Genomic DNA, 22567 nt, shown 5'->3' on the forward strand with positions numbered 1-22567 from the left:
AGGGATGATTCCAGAAAGATTTCCAAAATGGGAAGGGTGAAGTAGAGCTCACTATTATCAGAGAAGGAGATTTCATGAAGAAAGAGAAACTTATGCCAAGAGGTGATTTTTGCAGTCCATGATACATTTGAAAGACATCTGTTTAAAAAAATTCATTACTAAATTATCAAAAAAATGAAAAGCTGACGACTACTGAAAAGAACATTAGTATTGCATCTTGATAAGGGAAAAGAAAATTTTCCTTTTCTGTCATCTACCCATCTATCCAACTTGAGATAAGGAAGTCATAATTTAAAAGGACTGAAAATGCACTGTAGTCCCAAAATACAAGATCAAAAAAAATCACACTAGAGAAGAAAGTAGTAAAATATTCAAAGAAGACAGGTGGTGTGGAGATGGGATGGGAGGCAGGGGTAGAGTGGTATCTGGGCTCTGTAGTGTCAGACTTAATAAGAATATTTATTTGGAGTGCTTTATATAAAATGAATCAGTAATAGATTTATAGAATCTTGGAGTTAGAAAACATATCAGAAGTCATTTCATTTTATGCCTACCAAATAAACCTTCCCAATAATATACCCCAGGAAGTGGTCATCCATTCCTTGATTAAATACTATTCAGTGAAAAAGAAAATATTCCTCCCCTTTGATCAAGTTACCATTCTTGTGTTGGATACCTTTGGTAGGGAGTTTTTGATTACCTTGAATTGAAATATCACTCTCTAAAACTACTTCACACTGTTCTATATCCTCTCTGAGTATAAATGGAACATGTTTAGTCTTTGATCCTATGTAAAACAATGAAAGATATAGCCATCTCTTTTATTTTTTAATAGTATGACACTGTATACTTAGGTTTTGGATATATTTGTAATGTATTGTGACTAAATGCTTTACAGTTGTCTCAGAAATAAATGATATTTTTTCCAGCTGTTTGGATTTGTGGGTTTAATGAATCCTGACACATGCATGTATATATACATACACACATATATATTTTTATTCAATTTTTTTTTGGACAAATACCAAACACAAAGTCATGGCAGCAGGGAGAGCAGAAAGCTGGAACTGTGTATTTGAGTCAGTAAATACAGAGTGACAGTGTCTTAGGGACAGAATAATACCTAGGACATAGTGACTCAGTTTCTCCTTGGAGCATTGAATTTTGGGAGGTGCTGACAAAAGTCATGCTCCTTCTAGAGAAATCTTAGCACCTAGTTAGCAAAAATAATTAGACTAATAAACTAGTCAGGTCCATTTTGCTGTATTAGAAGACAAATGAGTTACTGTTCCATTTCAAATGAGTAACTATTCTGAAGAAATATGTGTAATTTAACTTTAAGAACATATTTTCTCACAGGAGATTTCAAGTAAAGATAGGGATATCTATTACATATATAAGTTTACATATATTAAAATATGAGTGTACATATATGCAAATATTTATGTTTTATATAGATATACTATAATACTTTTGCTCACTTGCTAAATATTTATTAGCATATATGTATGTATATGGACACTAATATAGCAATACCTTTTGTATGTTTCTTGCATTCTTGAAGAAATTTTTCAGTACAGATTTCCCAACCTTTCAGTTTTATGTACTTGTATAAGATAAATAACTGTCTGCAAGGTTATGTGGGTAAAGTTATTCACCTGTATAAAATAAATAACTATCTTCAAGGCCATGTAAGTAACCAACCAATACACTCAAATTGTCTCTTTGTTCACTTACATATATACTGTATGCTATATTCAATGCTTCAAAATTAATCACAAGCCAGACCAGCCCAAATCAATTACAATGGCCCGAGATGCTAAGGCAAAAATTGACACGTTTAGGTAAAATATAGCACCTTGTCTTCTTACCAATTCAAATTTAGGAAAATACAGAAGTTAAAAGCAAATTTTCGCACCTCACCTCTCACTTCCCAAATATAAAAGCAAACCATAAATTCTCTTTTCCTATGAATGGACAGATATTGAATCAACATGTTTACTGAAGGGAATAATCAAGCCATGTTTTACCTTAATTAAGGACCAGTTAGCCATGGAATAAGTGACATTTATATGTTGCTAAATTAAAGAAAACAAAAAGCTACACACCATAGAAGTAGAAAGGCAATGTGGTAAAGTGAAAGAATGCTTAAAAATGGTAAAGGGGAAAGGATGCTGATTTTGGAGTTAAAGAATTAAGGTTCCAATCCTGCCATTTACTATGTTTGTGACTCTGGGCAAACAACTCAACTCTTTGAGAGTCAGTTTCCTTAACTTTAAAATAAGGAGATTGTGCTGGCTGGCCTCTAAAATCTATAATCTGAGGAAGGATTGCTCATCCTGCTCACTTTGGGACAGGTTATGCTGGTGTCTGATTGGCTATTGCCAATCCGATATTCCCAATTTGGCTCCTCTGCCCCTCGCTGTGGTAATCTCCCTAGTAGTGATTGTTTAATGGTCTCAGGTCTCTCCACAGTTTACCTGTCCTACTCCTTGCCTAAAGCCTAAATCTAAATTGACTTTGGTGCCAAAATGGCTAATTATGGCTCTTCTGGGAGCAGGAGAGAGCAGAATGGATTCATACATAACACCTGCTCCCTGGCTTTTCTTTACCCTTGAAAAAGATCTCTCTCAGAAGAGACCCTGCCTATGGAGTACAAACTCAGTAGGTAATTAAATATAATTAGATAATTTTATTTTGGCTTGTGCAGTGACTTCTGTTTGCCTTAGGGTGAGTCAGCAAGGTGCTAATTCTCAGTTAAAGACTCCTATCTAGGTTATGTTGTCTAATCTCCAGAAAAAGCTGAAGTCAGTCAGAAATAAATTAAGCTTCACTCATGAGCTTCCTCAGCAAATAAACTCACAAACTCAGCAAACACATTTGGGAAATAGTTTGCCACAGAATTTTACTAAAGGAATTAGTCAAATGGAGTCACCACAGAGAGACAAAGAGGACAGAGAAAAAAGAGACAGAAGCACAGAGACAGAGGCAGACAGAGATAAAAGAGAGGAGAGAGAAGATTTGTAAATGAAAGAGGGGAGAGGGGTGAGAAGATAGAGAGGGAGAGGAGGAGAGAGGGCAAAAGAAGAAAAGACAAAAGAGAGAGGGAGGGAGAGGGAGAGAAAGAGAGACAGACAGAGAAAGACAGACAGACAGACAGACTGAGAAGATGGGGATCACATTCTAATCAAATATAAACAAAAGGGTTTTGCATTGACTTCCTGAAAGCATCCAATGTTTGTGTTACTCCCAGGGCTAAGTGAAACTTATGTATGCACACAGTACAAATTGGTCTCCATCTTTAGGGAAATGATAGGGCTGGAGGGATGCAAATCTCTTCTCCAGAAGATAGTTTTCTTTGAAAGAATGCAAATAATGCTTTAGGGAGGAAATAAAGCAGGAAAAGGATATGGAGATGCCACACCACAATTATTGGAATTATGTAAGAGTAAAATAAGCATGACACATGGAAGGAAGGGAAGAAATCATTTAACATTTGAAGCTGAGTAATAGGTATTGTTCTTTTAAAGGTTATCTTAGATGCACAAAATTTGAGAATTGGAAAGAGCCTTAGCAGCGATCCAGTCCAACCCATATAGAAGAAAAATCCCAAATATAAACTAATTTACAAATGACCCATTTGTAATTTTTTCTTGAAAGAGGGAATAATTTCCAAGTAAATTTGTGGCTATCCCAAGGAATGGTAATGTGAATGGACAGATTCCTCGAGATACCTAGGATAGAGTTGAAAAGGACTTCAGAGACCATCTAGCACAACTACTATGTTTTTAAGATGAAGAAACTGAGACCTACAGAGCTTACATAACTTGTTTAAAGTCACACAGATTGGCAGAATCAGAGACAAAATTTAAAATCAGACCTTTCAACTCCAGAAATTCTTCCATTATAATATAATGTCTCTCCCTCAGGGAGAAGTCGTAGAATCAGAATGAAAGCTATGAGACCTCAAAAGTCTTTTTTACTGGAAAGAAAATTGAGGCACAAGGTGGTTAATGATTTTGTCTATGTCATCGGGGTAGTAAATAATAGAGTGCTTGCACTATAAAGTTAGTGTTCTTTCGATTGTGTCCTGATCTGGCTCTGGTTTAGGACAAAGTAATAATAAATCAAGTCTGACAGACAGTGGTTGAGCTGCTTCCTAACTCAGGCTAAAGGATCTGAAGGTGGGGGCAGGAGACTTTTGTCTGCAAATTTGACACTCCAATCCAATCCCTACATGGAAGGAATTGCCGTTACAGTATACTTGACAAGTAAGAAATCTAGTAGTTTCTGCTAGAAGATAATCAATTTTCATCTACTCCATATTTCTGGACGTGGCCTCCAGAGGGCAATATTACACTAATGACATGACTCCTTTGTAACTAACTACTCAGCAGCATTCAGTAGTCTTACCTCCCTACACCTCCCTGAAGTTGTTCAGACTCATCACTCTCCGGATACCTTGAGGACCTGTACAAATCTAAAGCCAGAAAGCAACTGAGCTCACTGCAAAAGAGCCTCTGCCAAGCCAGACCCTGCTCTAAGGGCAATCAAGGACAGCTACTAGTAAAAAACATTTCCCATCCCAGGCTCTCCCAGGTCTCCAACATCCTTACACTCATTCTCTTCTGTGAAGGTGAGCCTAGGAAGAATCCCCAACTCCCTCACAGCTGCACCATGACTCGTGTGCCCATCCCCGCTCTCATGATGTTCTTCGTTCTGAGTGAGTAATGTTTCCCTTCATTTCCAATATCCTTCTCTAGTTGTATTATGTATGAAATACTTTAACTTTAGCAGGACAGTCTTGTACCAACTTCTCTGATGTGGATTGTATTTTGCAGGAGAAATAGGAGCTCAGTCAGTGACTCAGCCTGAGGACCAGATTACTGTCTCTGAAGGGGATCCACTGCAGTTAAACTGCACCTATTCTTATGGGGCAACTCTGTATCTCTTCTGGTACATCCAGCATCCCAATCAAGGGCCCCAGCTACTCTTGAAATACACATCAGGGAGCAACCTGGTTAAAGGCATCAAGGGTTTTGAAGCAGAATTTGACAAGAGCAAAACCTCCTTCCACCTGAAGAAACTCTCAGCCCAAGGGAGTGACTCAGCTGGGTACTTCTGTGCTATAAGTGCACAGTGAAGGAACCTCCAGAGGGAGCTGAACCTAAACCTCTTGAGATGATGTGATTTTCAGGGAATCAAATTTATACTGTCATATCTCATCCACAGTCCCCCATTCTGTGCAGACAGCACTACGGGGGAGGATGGAGCATTCAGAAATAGCTGAATTTGTATTCACATTCAGAACTGCTTTGTAGACATAGGTATTTTAAAACAAAACAAAACAAAAATCTTCCCTTTACTGTTATTATTTATGTCAGATAATAAACAGTCATCACCCTAAATCTAAAATAGAGACAAAAATTTTCTGGTTATTCCCTTAAAGAATAATATCTTCTACTACCTAGAGGATTTTTATTTCCCAGGGTTTTGCTGGATCTGGAAATGAGGGAGGAAATAGAATCAGGACTAACCTGTAAACATTTGCTGAGTAAGAAAGGCATGACCTTAAGTAGAACAGTCATAGTTGATACTGGAGGTAGCCATGGAGGATATGATGGAGTTGAGAAGGACAAAGGGGAGACAAATTTTCTTTATTTCTGTTCTTTCTCTAACAAAGTCCAACAAAGACAAGATAACAAGCTTCTATTCTCTTATATGATAATAAGGTAACTATATTCCTGCAATTGTCTCAAGATTTAAATAGTGAAAGAGACTTTCAGTAACCATCTAAATCCAATCCCTACATGGAAGGAATTGCCGTTACAGTATACTTGACAAGTAAGAAATCTAGTAGTTTCTGCTAGAAGATAATCAATTTTCATCTACTCTAAAATTCCCATAAATCCTAAGATGTCATCTGGACATATATCCTAGAAAAATCTCCTTCCCTAAGTCTTTCCCTCCCCTCTCCCAATTAAGTATCAAATATTCTGCCAAAATTTAATTCTTTATGTAAAAATAAATAAACAATCCATTTCATTAGCATACAAATTTGCTTTTTGTCTTAAATAATGGTATAATTATATGTATATCATAAAGGATCATTTTAAAGTAAATTAATTTATGATTTATTATCACTAAATGTTTCACTTCTACACCTATTTTATATATCTACATACTTGGGATCATGTAAAAAGTTCTCTGGCAAAAAGGGGTCATGAATGGAAAAAGTTTAAGAAGTGCTGCCCTACATTAATGAAATCACAAGATTGGTTTATAATGATGATGATGACAAAGAAGATGAGAACAACTGGCATTTATATGCTGCTTTCAGATCTGTGAAATTCTTTCCACCCTTTATCTCATTTCATATGTACAACAACACCATAAAGTCAGTACTAAAGGATTATTATCCTCATTTTGCAGATGAGGAAGCAGATTCAAATTGGGTAAGTGACACACATGGTCTATACTAGTTTTTAAAAGGTCTATTTCTTCAGTAAGGTTTGTGCCATTTTCTCTTCCAATCAAGTTATTACCCTTTCAATTATTTCTTCTGTAGATTTTCTTTCTTTTTCAAAATCTTTTGATTTATTTTGCCTTATTCCTTGTGAAACATCCATTTTTTTTCTTTAAGTCATTCTTTGCATTTGTTATAACATTATTCTCTCCTTTTAGAGAATCTGTTGTTATTCAATTGTTGCAGTTGTGTCTGATCCTCCATGACCCTATTTGGGGCTTTCTTGGCAAAAATATGAGAGTGGGCTGCCCAGATGAGGAAACTGAAAGAAATAAGATTAAGTGGCTTGCTCATGATCATACAGCTAGTAAGTGTCTGAGACTGGATTTGAACTCAGGCCTTTCTGACTGGAGGCAAGGTACTCTACACCTATTTTCTCTTTGGGGGATCTTTAGAGTTACAATTAAATTTTTAAACATTAGGTAATTTTTTCTTGTAGTTACTCATCCCTCTAGTGTTAATACTTGAATTGAACAATTCTACCTGGGTTAGGTATCATCTTACTGCACTTTTGAGTGAAATGGACAGCCCTATTTGGTCTTTCCCTGAGTCTCCTGGATTGCTATGCTGACATCCACCTTTTGGTATTAAACTTCCATGAATCTTTGAGGTTTGGAATGTTGAACCTTCAAGACTTTCTTTGGGTTTCAAACATAGTACTAAGGACTTCAGAATCACTGGGCCTGGCAGTTGGGGTGAAGTACTGAAATGTTTCATGCAGAACGGGTCAATGATACAAGTGTTCTGAGTTTCCTAGGTCCTCCCTCTGGGGATTTCTGACTATGCTGGATCTTTCTCAGAGAATTTCTCCACTTTTGTTGGTTGAGAGCAAAAGCCACTGCAAGCTGCATGCATCCTTGGCTGCCTCCAGTTGCCTGGGCAGCTGTACTGTATCACTACCCGATTTGCTGACAGTCCCCTTTCCTATTATCTACAGGCTTTGGGTTGACATCTTGTATGTTTCTCCATTGAAAGAGGAAACTTAACTGTTCTTTCTCAATGAATTCTTTGATCAATATTCTAGCTGGTGCAAATATTGGTTTATTGATATAAGTTATGGGAGATCTAAGTGATCTATCTCCATTCAGGCAGTCTTCTTGACTGAAATTGCTCTTCCTCTTCACTCTTAAAACACTTATTGTCTGGACCACTCCTATGATTCACCATACATTTGCTTTTATTACAGTCAAATGTCTGTTCCAGAAAGAGTATTGCTATGATTGTTGAGGACAATATTTTCAGCAGATTATACATTTTTTGAGAACAGGGTTAATTTCATTTTTGTTTCAGTATTTCTAGTATTTGACACAATGACTTGCATATAATAGGTATTTAATAAGTTTACCACTTATGATGGGACTGATCTATAGTAATTCAGTGAAAATTCCTGTGAGACAGGAAGGAAAAGAAGAGAGATAAGGAGAAAAATATGACAAATGTTTTCCTAGGAAAGTGTGTGGTCTAATTTGGGGAAAATGTCATTGGAATGTAAAACCTTTATTGGCAAAAGAGTACTGAAGAGAGAGTATTCTGACAAATCACAGCATTTTAGAATTGAAAGGGATCTCTATAATCATCTAATCAATTAGCTCTCTATCCAAAAAAGGAAAGCCCACTAAGAGATTCCTGATTAGTGGTCATCTGACTTCTGCTTCAAAATATCTACTGGAAGGAAGTAGAAAAGACACTTATGAGTAATTAATCATTCAGGAGGTTTTTAAAAATAACATCATATGCTGTGATGGCTCTTTAAAATTTCATCTCATTGTTCTTGGTATTTTCTTATGAGGCTAAAGAAATCAAGTTTAACTCTTTCTCTAAGTCTTAGCCTTTAAAATTCTTAGGGAGAGAAAAAATTTGAGGGAAAGAGAAAAAAATCTGGAATACAAGATTTTGCAAGGGTGAATGTTGAAAATTGTTTTTGCATATATTTTGAAAATAAAATAGCAATTATTTAATAAAAATAAAATAAAATAAAATTCTTCAAAATATTTACCATGGCCCACCCCCATATCTCTTCTTCTCCAAGCTAAACATCCACAAATCTGTTAATTGATCCTCATATAATAAGGATTAAAGGCCCTACCTTATTCTGATTGTCTTCCTCTGTATGTTTCCCAGTTTATGAATGCCTAAACTTTGGCATCCAGATCTTTACACAATACTGAAAATGTGTCTTGGATAGAGAAGAATACAGAACTATCACCTTCTTACTCCTAGAAGCCATTCATCTTAATACAACCCATGGCCACATTAGTTTTTTTGGCTGCCACATAAAATTGTTGAATCATACTGAGTTTGTCCATTGGAATCACACTCTTCCCCCCTCCACATGTGTACAAGTCCAAGAAGAGACGTCTGGTGTGCTCCGCTGGAGGCCTCCTTCTAGGTTGACAACAGATCATTAATGACTGCTCTTTGAATCCAGCCTTCCAACCAGTTCTGAATTAATCTAAATCTGCTACTATAAAGCCTATGTATCTCCATATTTTCTAAGAAACATTTGAGATGCTTTATCAAATACTTTGCAAAAATCTAGATAAATTATTTTCTTCTCTTCTGTGATCCATCAGGAAAATAAACTTGTCAAGGAAAAAAAAGAAAGGAAAGCTTATTCTGGCATGATCTAAACTTATAGAGCCATTACCTTATTTTTTTGAGTGTTCATTGCTTCCTTTACTAGATAGTGAGTATATTCTAGAATTTTCCCAGTAATCAAAATCAATTCACTGTCCTATCATTTACAAAGTGTTTTTCCCTTTTGGGTCCAAAATCCAAGCTCATTGTATTTTTCCCTCAACTCACACATTATTTTAATTTCTACATCCCTGTAGAGAGTACTGCAATTCATCTTATCATTCAGGTTCATACCTAAGAGTCAACAACCCCCGATATTATAATTTTATGCACACACACACACACACACACGCGTGCGCGTGCGCACAATGAAAGCTTTAATGTCTGAAAAATGACTTTATGAAAATCATTTAATTTTATGTTTATAACAATATTGAGAGGTGTTATTATTATTATTATTATCCTCATTTTATAGTTGAAAAAACTGAGAAATGGAGATTCCAGGGTCACACAGTAAGTGCGCAAGAATAAATTTGTACTCAGGTCTTTTTGACGTCAGATCTAATACTTTATCCACTAAGCCAATTAGCGGCCATATCTAGTCATATGTATTAATTTTGATTCTGCCTTAACATTTTGCTTATCTATATTTTTCTCTTCATGCATACCACAGCCACCTTAGTTTAGGCTTTCATTGCCTCTGGAAAGAAGTCTGGCAATATCCACTTAACTGATCTCCCCATGACCAATTTCTTCCCCTGTACACTCAAAGATTATGGATGTCCAGCTGTGGATTACCCACTTATGCTCAGGAAACAGTAATAAAGTAAAATAAAATGATAGAAAACCAGACATTTCTCTAGGCCAGTACATGTGCAATCAGTAGATATTTTTTGGGGTAGGGGAAAGTATATGGACATGATCTCTGCAGGTTTCCCTCACTGGAGGGAGGGAGAGAGAGAGAGAGAGAGAGAGAGAGAGAGAGAGAGAGAGAGAGAGAGAGAGAGAAAGAGAGAGAGAGAGATGAGAGACAGAAATAGAGAGAAATCTAGAAACAGATAGGCACAGAGAGACAGAGAGAAACAGATGAGAGAAACAGAGATAGAGACAGAGACAGACAGAGATAGAGACAGAGACAGGCAGAGATAGACAGAGAGACAGAGACAGAGACAGAGGGAGTATTGAGGTTTAAAGGAGACCCAAAAAGTTGAATTTGCAGGCTTGAACCCATCTCCAAATCAAGGGGAACAGTTTATTATAATTTTAACACCAATTGAAGCTGGCTAAATTCCAAAAGAATTTAACAAAAAACCAGAAATAAGGAGATACATTTATAGAAAAAAGTTAAGAGAGACCAGGAGCTTCATGTGACTTATTTGCTAGTTTTATGATTTACAGGTAGGTATAAGGGGTGTCCTATTCACTGTTGTTTCAGGAACTTTGTTTTCACTCACCAAAAGAATTTTTATCTTTCAGTTAGCAATGTTTGTAGGACTATACTATAGTATTCCTTAGGCCAGGAGACTTTAGGATTATTTACAAACAGATTGTTAGAAAAATAGCACTCCTAAGGTCAAGGAGCCTCAGGATCACTGATATATCTTCTCTAAAAGCTAAGAGAAGAAATATTACTACAGTATTCTTAAGCTCAGGGGATCCCAGAGTTATTGCAACATTTACCCCAAAAGCTGCACCCCATAAAGAGAAAGACAGAGAGAGAGAGACAGAGATTGAGACTGAGACAGAGACACAAAGACACACACAGGCAGAGAGAGAGACAGAGACTGAGACAGAGAGAGACAGAGACTGAGAGAGACAGAGAGACGCACACAGGGGGAGAGAGAGAGAGAGAGAGAGAGAGAGAGAGAGAGAGAGAAACAGAGACAGAGAGAGAGAGAGAGAAACAGAGACAGAGAGAGAGAGACAGAGACAGAGACAGAGACACAAAGACACACAGGCAGAGAGAGAGACAAAGACTGAGACAGAGAGACAGAGAGAGATAGAGACTGAGAGAGACAGAGAGACACACACAGGGAGAGAGAGAGAGAGAGAGAGAGAGAGAGAGAGAGAGAGAGAGAAACAGAGACAGAGAGACTGAGAGAGACAGAGAGAGAGAGAGACAGAGAGAGAGAGAGACAGAGACAGAGAGAGAGAAACAAAGACTGAGACAGAGAGACACACACAGAGACAGAGAGAAAGAAAGAGAGGGAGAGGAGACAGATACAGAGAAAGAGAGAGATTTAAAATTACAGTTTACAATTCAGTTTCAGAGAATGGAAGTGGAAACTTCTAAAACTAATATAGCATCCCTGCTTGTCCTCAGCTAATTAAATTGTGTGTACTTGGCACATTTATCTACATCCCCAATTCCAGAAGTGTCTCTGGACTACTGCGTTTATGCTTTGTCGTCCTTTTAAGTGTCTCTCCCAACTGGCTCGCACAAAAGAGTAACAATAAAGTTTATGTAGCGTAATTCCTTTTGCCTCCCCAATGCTAAACACACACACATATGTATGTATATCTGCATGTATCTATATACTCAAATATAAATATATATACTTACATGCACAGATAAATGTTGTTTGTCCTTCTTTCTCAGAGAGTTCCCTGACATCAGGGAGGAGATGCCATGACATGGAATTGGATTTGAGTAAGGGAGGCTGGGCAAGTTCACCGGCCTCCCTTTCCCCACCAGAGCCCTCTGGGTCCAGTGGCAGATAGAGATCAGGACGCCTGGAGATGGCCCTGGAGACCTTGGCCTTTTTATACTAAGGTCTTTAACAGGTCTCAGTTTGTCTGAGGCAATGACCATTTGGAGGTTAAGGCTTGGTAAGAAATGAGTCAAAGAATGTGCTCTTTTATGTAGTCAACAAAAAAAAAAAAAAAATCAGTCTTGCAGGGGAAGACCTTCAGGGTTTCTAATCAAAACAGAAAGAATTTATATTGTGCTCATTCTAAGCCATATGAGACCAAACCATGACCAAATGAGACTTGGGCTCAGACCTATTGCTGCCCAGTCCATGAAAGTCAGAGTGGTTTGGATTTAAGGCACAGTCTTTTAGAAAGAATTCTACCCTGTAAACCTGAAGCTATCTTGTGAGGTTTCAGTGAATAAAATTTATATTCCTTTGGGCAGAGCACCCATAGGTAAGGCTATGATTCCCTTTATAGAGAGAAGAAGTGGAAGGGAAAGAAAAGACAGAAGGGAGGAAGAAAAGGAAGAAAGGGAAAAAAAGAAGGAAGGAAGGAAGGAGCGCCCATTTAGGGTATATATGTGTGTGTGTGTGTGTGTGTGTGTGTGTGTGTGTGTGTGTGATGGGGTTTTCAATGTTAAGTGTAGTTTGTAGAGGAATTAATCCCTAAAGCAAGAAGACAGAAGGCTCTGATAGAGGTTAGTTTAGCTCCATGATCCCATCCTTTGGGGAGGTGGAACAGTCTGAAATCCAAGTTATGTCAAACTCCTGAGATCCACTCTCTTTAGAAATCCCAGCCATGTGCCCAAGGTTAAATTTTCCCTATAAAATCTGTTGTAGGCCATTCCATGGTTGCTACCTTCCTTTCAGTCAGCCTGTTACCACCCTTTGCCCTATGGTGTCTTTCCATTCCCCTTCTCTCATGCCTCATAGTGTCTCCCTTCTAACTCCACTATGCTTCCCAATCCCACTTCTCTTTCTTACAGCTAACGAACTCTTTTTTAAAAAATAAATTTGTGATTTTTTCCCCTCTTTTATTGAAGTTTTTTTATTTTCAAAACATATGCAAAGATGATTTTTCAATAATGACCCTTGAAGAACCTTGTGTTCCAATTTTTCTCCCCTTCCCCCACCCTCTCTCCTAGATGGCAAGTAATCCAATAAACATGGTAAAAAATATGTTAGATGCAACACATGCATACATATTTATATAATTATCTTGCTGCACAAGAAAAATCAGATAAAAAAGAAAAAATGGGAAAGAAAATAAAAATTCAAGCAAACCACAACAAAAAGACTGAAAATGTTATGTTGTGATCCACCCTCAGTTCCCACAATCCTCTCTCTAAAGTATAGATGGCTCTAATGATCACAAGATGATTGGAACTGGCCTGAATCATTTTGTTGTTGAAAAGAGCCACATCCATCAGAAATGATCATCATATAATCTTGCTGTTGCTGTGTATAGTGATCTCCTGGTTCTGCTCATTTCACTTAGCATCATGTAAGTGTAAGAACATTAGTTCATGTAAATCTCTCCAGGTCTCTCTGAATCATCCTGCTGATCATTTCTTACAGAACAAGAATATCACATAACATTCATTATGCCATAATTTATTCAGCTATTCTCTATCTACTCAGTTTCCAGTTTCTTGCCACTACAAAAGGGCTGCCACAAACATTTTTGCACATGTGCGTCCCTTTCCTTCCTTTAAGATCTCTTTGCTCAGTAGTAACACTGCTGGATCAAAGGATACACAGTTTGATAACCCTTTGGGCATAGTTCCAAATTCCTCTGCAGAATGGCTGGATCTGTTCACAACTCCACCAACAATTGCATCAGTGTCCCAGTTTTCCCACATCTCCTCCAACATTCATCATTATCTTTTCCTATCATCTCAGCCAATCTGAGAGGTGTGTATCTCAGAGTTGTCTTAATTTTCATTTTTCTGGTCAATAGGGATTTAGAGCACCTTTTCATATGACTAGAAATGATTTCAATTTCTTCATCTGAAAATTGTCTGTTCATATCCTTTATACCATTTATCAATCAAAGAATGGCTTGAATTCTTATAAATTTGGTAAATTTCTATCCCTGTTACATAGGATGCTTGCTGATGGTTTAAAATAGATGTTACTGATCATTTTAAGGAAAACTCCATTTATTCCTATACTATCTAGTGTTTTTAATAGGAAGGGTTCTTGGATTTTGTCAAATACTTTTTCTACATCTATTCAGATAATCATATGATTTTTGTTAGTTTTATTTTTGATATTTAACCCATTTCTCCTTCCAGTTAACTAACTCTTTTATGGTGCTAAGTCCTTTTCAGGATTTAACTTATCAGCTAAGCGCATGTCCCAACCTCGTGGGGTGCTCCTTTTCTACTAAGTAATGATGAATTCCACTAAGGAACTTGTTTTTCATATGCTCTCTCTCTCTTTCTCTTTCTCCCTTTCTTTCTCTGTCTCTTTCTCTGTCTCTGTTTCTCTCTCTCTCTCTCAATATATATATATATATATATATATATATATATATATTCTTATATGTGTACTTTCTCTGATTTCTATTTTGCTATCAAATTGGAAAAATGGATTTCTTTGATATTTGTTTTGTTCATATATGATATATTTATTGTGGAACTGGTATTTGGTAGGAAGGGAATCAAACCTTGGATATAAACTTGTCTTCATTTACCCATTTAAATTAGTAATCAGGAATTTAGCCTGAATCTAAAAATTATAACTCCTAGATTAATAAGGAAATAGATATAATTCTAGCCTGGTATCTCCCTTTTTTAAGAATAGCAGAGTAATAGCCTCAGGTCCCAACCTCTTGGTTTCCCTCCTGATAGGAATTAAAGTTTCCCTTGGAGAAGAATGGGAGTTGATGTTAGAGATTTCTATTTTATTTCCCTGAAGGCTACACAAATGAGATAGCCTACATTGCACACACATACACACAGACACACACACACACACACACACACTCACACACGTGTATATATACACATAATATTCTTAACCACTTCTTTCAGCACAGTTGTTAAACAATTCTAAAATGCCAGGAATATGCCTTGCTTTATACTTTTTTTTTTTCTGCTGAAGTCCATTATGTCACCACTCAACTAATTACATCCACATCCAGTTAAAGGACTGAAAACTGATTGTTCAGCTGCATTGTCATTTAAATCATCACTTCCTCACTTATAATTCCTTAAAGTAGGAAGCTTTTTTAAGGTATGCCTCTTTCAGAAACAATTAGATGATGAAGTCCATTTCAAATACAAAGATCATTATCTTGTCCCATGGGGGAAGGGGAAGTAACATTCTCAGTATTTGTCCATTTTAGTGATGAGAAAGTTACTTTAATCTCCCAAAATTCAGGTTCTCTAGGGTGCTTTGGAGGTGAACAAAGCTCTGATGAAATCATCTATAGCACATGAAGAAAATATAAATTACTAGGTTGCCCAAGGACATCCTAACTTATGGACCTAAATTATTTATTGTAATTATCTTCAAGCTACAATTCTTAAGAACATAGTTCTTATGGATTATGAAGTTACTCCTTCATAAATGGCCACAGAGAATTTGTTCTTTACTCTTCCAGGAATACCAGATTTTATTTGTCTATTTTTGAAGAGGACCAGTGACATCATAGAGTGATATTTTCACTTGTGTATGAACTGGAATTAAGTAAGACAGGGTTGTACCAAGTCATCCATCTCACTCTTCGGGAATCAAAAGAAGTACAGTGGGAAGACAAAAGTCAAGATGGTGGCCCAGGATGCAGTGAATGACTTTATTGTCTTCAGTATGTGGCCAAGCTCTAAGTGTTCCACAGTCTACTTCAACTGTCTTTATATCTGATGGAATAAATTATTCTTATCTGTCCATTTTGCTGAGGGGAAGTTTTTTCATGTGTGGAGTAGATATCTCTCTAAGTCACTGAACATATATGCTGAGATGATTTACTGGAGTCTAACTGCTGCATATTCTACAGCTTGTTTCAGGTGATGGTTGGGTTCTAGATAGACACCAAAAGTGAATGAACAATCCTGAAAGGGACTCCAAAAGTCCTCATACTAGAGATACTAACCTTCCTTGAACACCCCATAACCAGGTGCCTCATACTAAAAGACAATCATCCCTAAAGGAATTATCAAAAGTGCCATCAAAAACATAAAAGTCAATCTGGGATCACTGATCTTTTCATTGTACTTTTAATTTTCTAATTAGACACAATCATTCTTTTCCAATTCTGTAGCTCTTCATGAATCATGGTGCTCTCGTTGAGATCTCAGACTACTTTCCTAGTGGTTTATATTTAATATTGAAATGGAGTTAGACACTTCAAATGAGACACAGTCAAATATTTAACAGAAAAAGATTTACTTAACCATAGCAGGAAAAGGATATTCAACAAGGATATATGTTCAGGACATCATCCTCTGCTGATTCAGTTGAGTGAAACTCCCCTACCTGAGTTTCCTATAAAGGTTCTCTAGCTAAGAATCAGGGAAAACTTGGAGTTCCTCATGACTGTTTTGTATTTAGGCAACCAAAATTGATTCTAATAGACTAGGCCATTAGTCCCTTGAACTGACAAAGTCTTGAGGATAGTTTTAATACTTTTTTAAGAAAAACAAAACAACAGCCTAATGGCATTAGAAAGAGGTTAAGATAAAGATCCCAACTCCTCTCTCTAAATTTCCTTCTTCCTTAGAGAGAACCACTATTCTTCTAATCATCCAGGTACATTACCTTAGTGACCCTATTTATTCAATCAGCTGATAATTTTTTTAAAATTCTAACTCCTTAATATCTCATTTATCTACCTCCTTTTCTATAACCCCTCATATGAACTATTGCGATAACAATGTAACTGATCTCTCTGCAACCACCTGCTCTAATCTATCCTCCATAGAGCTGTCAAATGATATTACCAAAGTGAAGTTTCACTGATTCCTCATTGCTTCTTTGAGAAAACATGAACTCTAGTGTCTGGCACCTGAAACTTATCACAGTTTAGATCCAACCTTTCATCCCAGATTAATTATATATCAGTGCCTCCTATGTACCCTATCTCTGGCCAAACTCCTATATTTTCTGTGCACAGAATTCCATATATGGAATATATGATATTCCATAGCATGGAATTCCTATATTAGTGTTATTATACAGCCTATCTTCCTTGCCTTGAAATGTTTCTATTCATTTATGAATTATGGAACCCCTAATTCCTTTCAGTGGCCAGTTCAAATGCTATTCTTAAATGCCATCTTCTTCAAGAGGTCTTTTCTGATTCCCCTTGTTCTTAGTGCTTCCATCCTAAAATAACCTTACTTACCCCAAAATATTTTGTATGTATATATATATATTTATATTTATCTCTATACCGATATATGTATCTACTTAATTACATAATTGGTATAGTCCATCTTCCTCATTCCCTGCTTCTAGCAGAATTTTAGCTCTTTGGTAGCAGGGAAAATTTATTTTTTATATTTGTATTCCAGACATCTAACATAGTGCTTGGCATTTCATAAATACTTAATAAATATTTGTTGATTAGGATATAAATTTTTTTAATCATAAAAAGGGATGTCTAACCTTTTTTCACAATCTGTCAAATATCAGTGAGAGAGGTTCAGTTGTCAGGTTATTTCAATACCTTAAGATAAAGATGATAGAATCTTGGAATTATTAGACTTAGAGTTGGAAAGACTTGGAGTTCAATCAGCTCTTTCCTTTCTTGACCCCATTTTAAAGATGAGGAAACTGAAGCCCAGGTAAATTAAATGATTTCCCCAGTTACATAAGTAAGCATAAGCAGAGCCAGATTCATACCATATCATACCTCTCCCCAAGCTCCAAATCTAGCATCTTTTCAACTCTACATTTGGACCAATTAACTTGAAATTTTCACAAGCTTTTAACTTACTGCTATTCTAATAGCATTTATTTTTCTACCTTTTATAAAGTTAAAATGAGGTCTTTGTTAAGTATTATATAAATGCTAGAAATTATCACTCTTGATACTTAAAAAAATTATGCCATGCCTTTGTATTCATTGCTTGCTCACTTTCCATTGCTTATCAAATATCAGTTGACTGATGAATTACTTGTCCTATCAGCTTCCTAAATTTGTGCTAAACTACCTTTGTTTGGAAAACTTTTAAGGGTAATGATATAAAAGTGGTCTAATTATTTTCTTTTTTATTATTAATTAAAGCTTTTTATTTACAAAACATATGTATGGGTAATTTTTCAACATTGACTCTTATAAAACTTTCTGTTCCAGATTTTTCTCTCCTTTCCCCCATCTACTTCCCTAAATGACAGGTAGTCCAATTCATTAAATAAGTCAAATCCAATATATGTATACATATTTATACAGTTATCTTGCTGCACAAGAAAAATCAGATCAAGAAGGAAGGGAAAAAAATGCAAGCAAACAACAACAGGGAGAGTGAGAATGCTATGTTGTGGTCCATACTCAGTTCCTGCTGTCCTCTCCCTGGGTGTAGATGGCTCTCTTCATCACTAAACAAGTGGCACTCATTTGAATCATCTCATTGTTGAAGAATGCCGCATCCATCAGAGCTGATCATTGTATAATCTTGTTGCCATGTACAATGATCTCCTGGTTCTACTCATTTCACTCAGCATCAGTTCATGTAAGTCTCTCCAGGCTGCTGATCATTTCTTATAGAACAGTAATATTCCATAGCATTCATATACCATAACTTATTCAGCCATTCTCCAATTGATGGGTATCCACTCAGTTTCCAGTTTCTTGCCACTACAAAAAGGGCTGCCACAAACATTTTTGCACATGTGGGTCCCTTTCCCTCCTTTAAGATAGGGATATAAAATTCCAGTAGAAACATTGCTGAATGAAAGGGTATGCACAGTTTGATAACTTTTTGGACATAGTTCCAAATTGCTCCCCACAATGATTGGATTTATTCACAACTCTACCAACAATGTATCAGTGATCCTGTTTTCCCACATCCCCTCCAACATTCCGCATTATCTTTCCCTGTCATTCTAGCCAATCTGACAGGTGTGTAATGGTATCTCAGAGTTGTCTTAATTTGCATTTCTCTGATCAATAGTGATTTGGAGTATCTTTTCATATGCTAAAAATAGTTTCAATTTCTTCATATGAAAATTGTCTGTTCATACCCTTTGACCATTTATCAGTTGGAGAATAGTTTGAACTACTATAAATTTGAGTCAATTCTCTATATATTTTGAAAATGAGGACTTTATCAGAACCTTTGAATGTAAAAATGTTTTCCCAGTTTATTGTTTCCCTTTTAATCTTGTCTGCATTGGTCTAATTAAAAAAAAAGACTAAAAACTGAAAAATACTGAAGAATAAATAGCAAAACAAAAACCAAAATTCATCAACAAAAAGATATGAGGCAAGCATATTACAAGTGGGTATAAATGGAATGATTAGAGAATGTGATTCTAGACTACAGATCACCTAGCACAGATGTCTGAATAATGGAGGCCTGTTTACATTCCTTGAGAAGGATGCAATCTTTGGGATTCAGGTAATAACTTAAATTTGGAACTTATAGCCATTTAAATGGAATTGAATTGCTGCTATCACTGCTACATAACTGTAGACTTAAAGAATCTTAGAAATGGATCTGAAGTCATTAAAGCTAATGTGTGCTTAAGCCAGAATTTTTTTGATACCATCTTGACAACTGTTTATTCAGATTTTGAAAGAATCTTTCCTATGATGAAGAATTCACTATCATTTAAGGCAACTCATTCTTCTTTAGGGTAGACATAATTGTTAACATTTTTTCTTTTTTATATCAAGTAGAAATCTGTCTCTCAGTACTAGTGCTATGTACTAGTGCTAATTTTATTCTCTGGAGTTAAGTAAAATAGGTTTAATCATTATTAATTTTTTAAAAAGTCTTTAAAATGTTTTCAAATAGTTATATTTCCTTGAAGTCATTTCTTCTTCTGTAGGTTAATTATAATTTTATTCAATTATCTCTTATATATCATGGTTTCAGCTCCTTTCACTGCCCTTATAATACTCTAGACTTGGCTCACTTTATCAGGTTTGCTCTTGAGAGATACTGCTTAGAGGTCAATCTAGAACCTAGCTCCAGGAAGGTGCTTCAGAGGATAGAATGTTAGATCTGTAGTCAGAAAGAGCTGAACTAAAAATTTGGCCTCAGACACTTATCTAAATGATCCCAGGCAGGCAAGAAAAACTTCATTCTGGTTCTTTGTGATCTTGTCTTTCCTTTTCCATTTCCATATGGACACTTAACCCTCAAGTCTAGGGAAGTGTTCTAGAGGCACAAGGTAGTGGTGAACAGAAAAAGTACATGGCATATGAACCTACAGCCCAATCACAGAGATTGATTTAGGGTAGGTTTGGCAGGTCCTATCAATAATCAGTGTCAGTCAAAGGAGAACTCAAGCAGCTATGAAAAGTTCTAAAGGACTTGGGTTAACAATGACCTCTAGGGGACTTGGGTTGCCTAGGACATTGGTGACAAATTGGTGGCCACTAATCCATACAAAAACATCCCCGTGGGCTATATATTGACTTAGTTTTGAAATTTAATATTAATTATGTTTTATTGTATTATTATTATTAATTTTGTTTATATTGCCCAATTGCATTTTAATCTGGTTCTAGCCTGCATTGAGAAGTGTTATGGACCGTGTATTTGACATGTTTCAGGATGCTGAGAAATTAGGGATTTGCTCAGTGTTGCAGCCAGTATATTAGGGATGGTCCTTGAACTCAGGTTTTCCTAGTTTTGAGATAAATTCTGTATCCACTATGTCATGATACCTTTCCAGTACTGTTTCCATGAAATCGTCTATTGCTCAGTGATAACACTGGTTAATTAACATGTAGATATAACTATAACTGCAACCTCCACTTCTTTACAGTTCACTCTCTCCATACATTGTGATTTGGCTTCTTCTATTCCTAAATTTGTACTGATAACATTCACTCAAATGTTGCCAAACTCCTCCTAATCATTATATCCAATGGATAATCTTTACTCAGATGTTATCATCCTTCATCTTCCTGCTTTGTTTGATGTTATTAATTATCTCCTTTCTAATGAATATTCCTTCCTAATATCAGAAATATCACATAGTTATCCTAGTACTACCTTTCTAATCACATGTTTTTGTCTCTTTTACTGACTAACTTGCCTTTTGAACTGGGTGTCTTCTAAGGATTTGTTCTTAGCTTTCTCTTAATCTTTGTTTATGCACATCCCTTCATTAGTCTTACTTGGTGGCTCTCAATGCTTCAACTAAAAGCTTTGTTTTATTGCTGTTTTATCTTCCTAGGCAACTTTATTGTGAGTTAATAAATCATGTATATTTGTTAATTCATTCATTAATTCATTCATTATTTCATTCATTTATTCATTTCTATCCCCCCTTGTAGAAGTACAAATTAGTACCTGAATGGCCTCTTGTACAATAGTCTTCTCAAAGATGTTTCAGAGATACTGATGGTCAATATACTAAATGCTAACATATAGTAAATGCAGCCAACCGTTACTGGATCATTTCTCTGCTTTCCAAAGAGTAGTAAAATATCATGTAATATGACAGTATTTAACCAAATAATAGTGATTGAGGTCTGAAGACTGGGCTGGTGTAGAACAATTCTTTAACCATAAGATGGCAATCCAGTCACCTGTGAATCACTAAACTACTCACTACTGGTTACTCAGCTGGACAGTGATAAACTGATCCCAGTTTACTGGATGTAAATCCAGTGGTAAGATCTGGAGCATATCACAAATAACAAAAAATTCAAAATATCCTCAAGTTATAAATCCTCCATACCATAGATTGATTTTACCCTTCCAATCATACTTCCCTCTCACTTCATAAAATTTGACAATTTAGTATTAATAGATTTGAATTATTAACAATAATCAAGTAGCACAGAAATTTAAAGCAACAATCAAACAAAGCTTTAAATATCAATCTGCAATGTAATTGTAGTTGTAGTTATACTTACGGTTCATTTTTTACCATCCTTCCCCCTACCTCTTAGACACTCTGAGGGAAACAAAGAAGAAAGTAGTTGATTCAGATTAAAAAAAATGTAGTGGGAATTTCTTTAGAAATACAATGAAGAAACCAAAAAAGAAAGAAACTGGATTGGAATTCTGCTTCGTCTCACCACAAGAGCAATGTTTTAAGTTCTAAGAGCAATGAAACTTCCAACTTACTCTATTTCACTCCACAGCATGCATCCTTTCCTGTTCTGTTCTTTCTCTGTCTCTTCATTTCTATATTTTTGCTTCCTCCAACCTAAATCAAATCTATGAATAATCTCATAAACTGATGTTCCTGCTCTACGTTCCAGTGCTTTCTGTGGGGATTTTCAAAGCTGCCTGATGTGCTAGAAAAACCACTGAGGCAGAATTCTGAGACAATAGCACATTATGAAATGGTCCATTGTCAGCTCTAATGAAATGGACTTCAGAGCTTTCTCATTATTTGAGATGCCCATTTCCTCCAGAGCATTGATGTCTGAACAATACAGGAGAAGCAGACTGAAAATGCAGAATCTCTTGGTTAAATATATTTTGCCTTTGGCCTTTAGGAGGGTCTACACAAAATACAGAATCCCCTTAGTTGATTAATGGGCTTGTGAGCAGACCCTAACAGACCTATTTTGACCTTCCAGGAGGTATTTCCAAGCCTATGAGCAGTCTTAAGGGGTTGGGCTGATAAGTGG

The 22567-nt window shown here is 36.2% G+C and overlaps 1 gene segment (V, D, J or C); it reads left to right on the forward strand.

Moving 5' to 3' along the window:
- Window positions 1-4398: 4398 nt before the first annotated feature.
- LOC100928752 lies at window positions 4399-6068 on the forward strand. The segment is given in 2 exon segments: window positions 4399-4723; window positions 4842-6068. Coding segments are annotated over 2 exon segments (348 nt in total).
- The last annotated feature ends 16499 nt before the right edge of the window (window positions 6069-22567 follow it).

This window comes from Sarcophilus harrisii, chromosome 2, assembly GCF_902635505.1.
Source record: "Sarcophilus harrisii chromosome 2, mSarHar1.11, whole genome shotgun sequence".
Classification (NCBI taxonomy): Eukaryota; Metazoa; Chordata; class Mammalia; order Dasyuromorphia; family Dasyuridae; genus Sarcophilus; species Sarcophilus harrisii.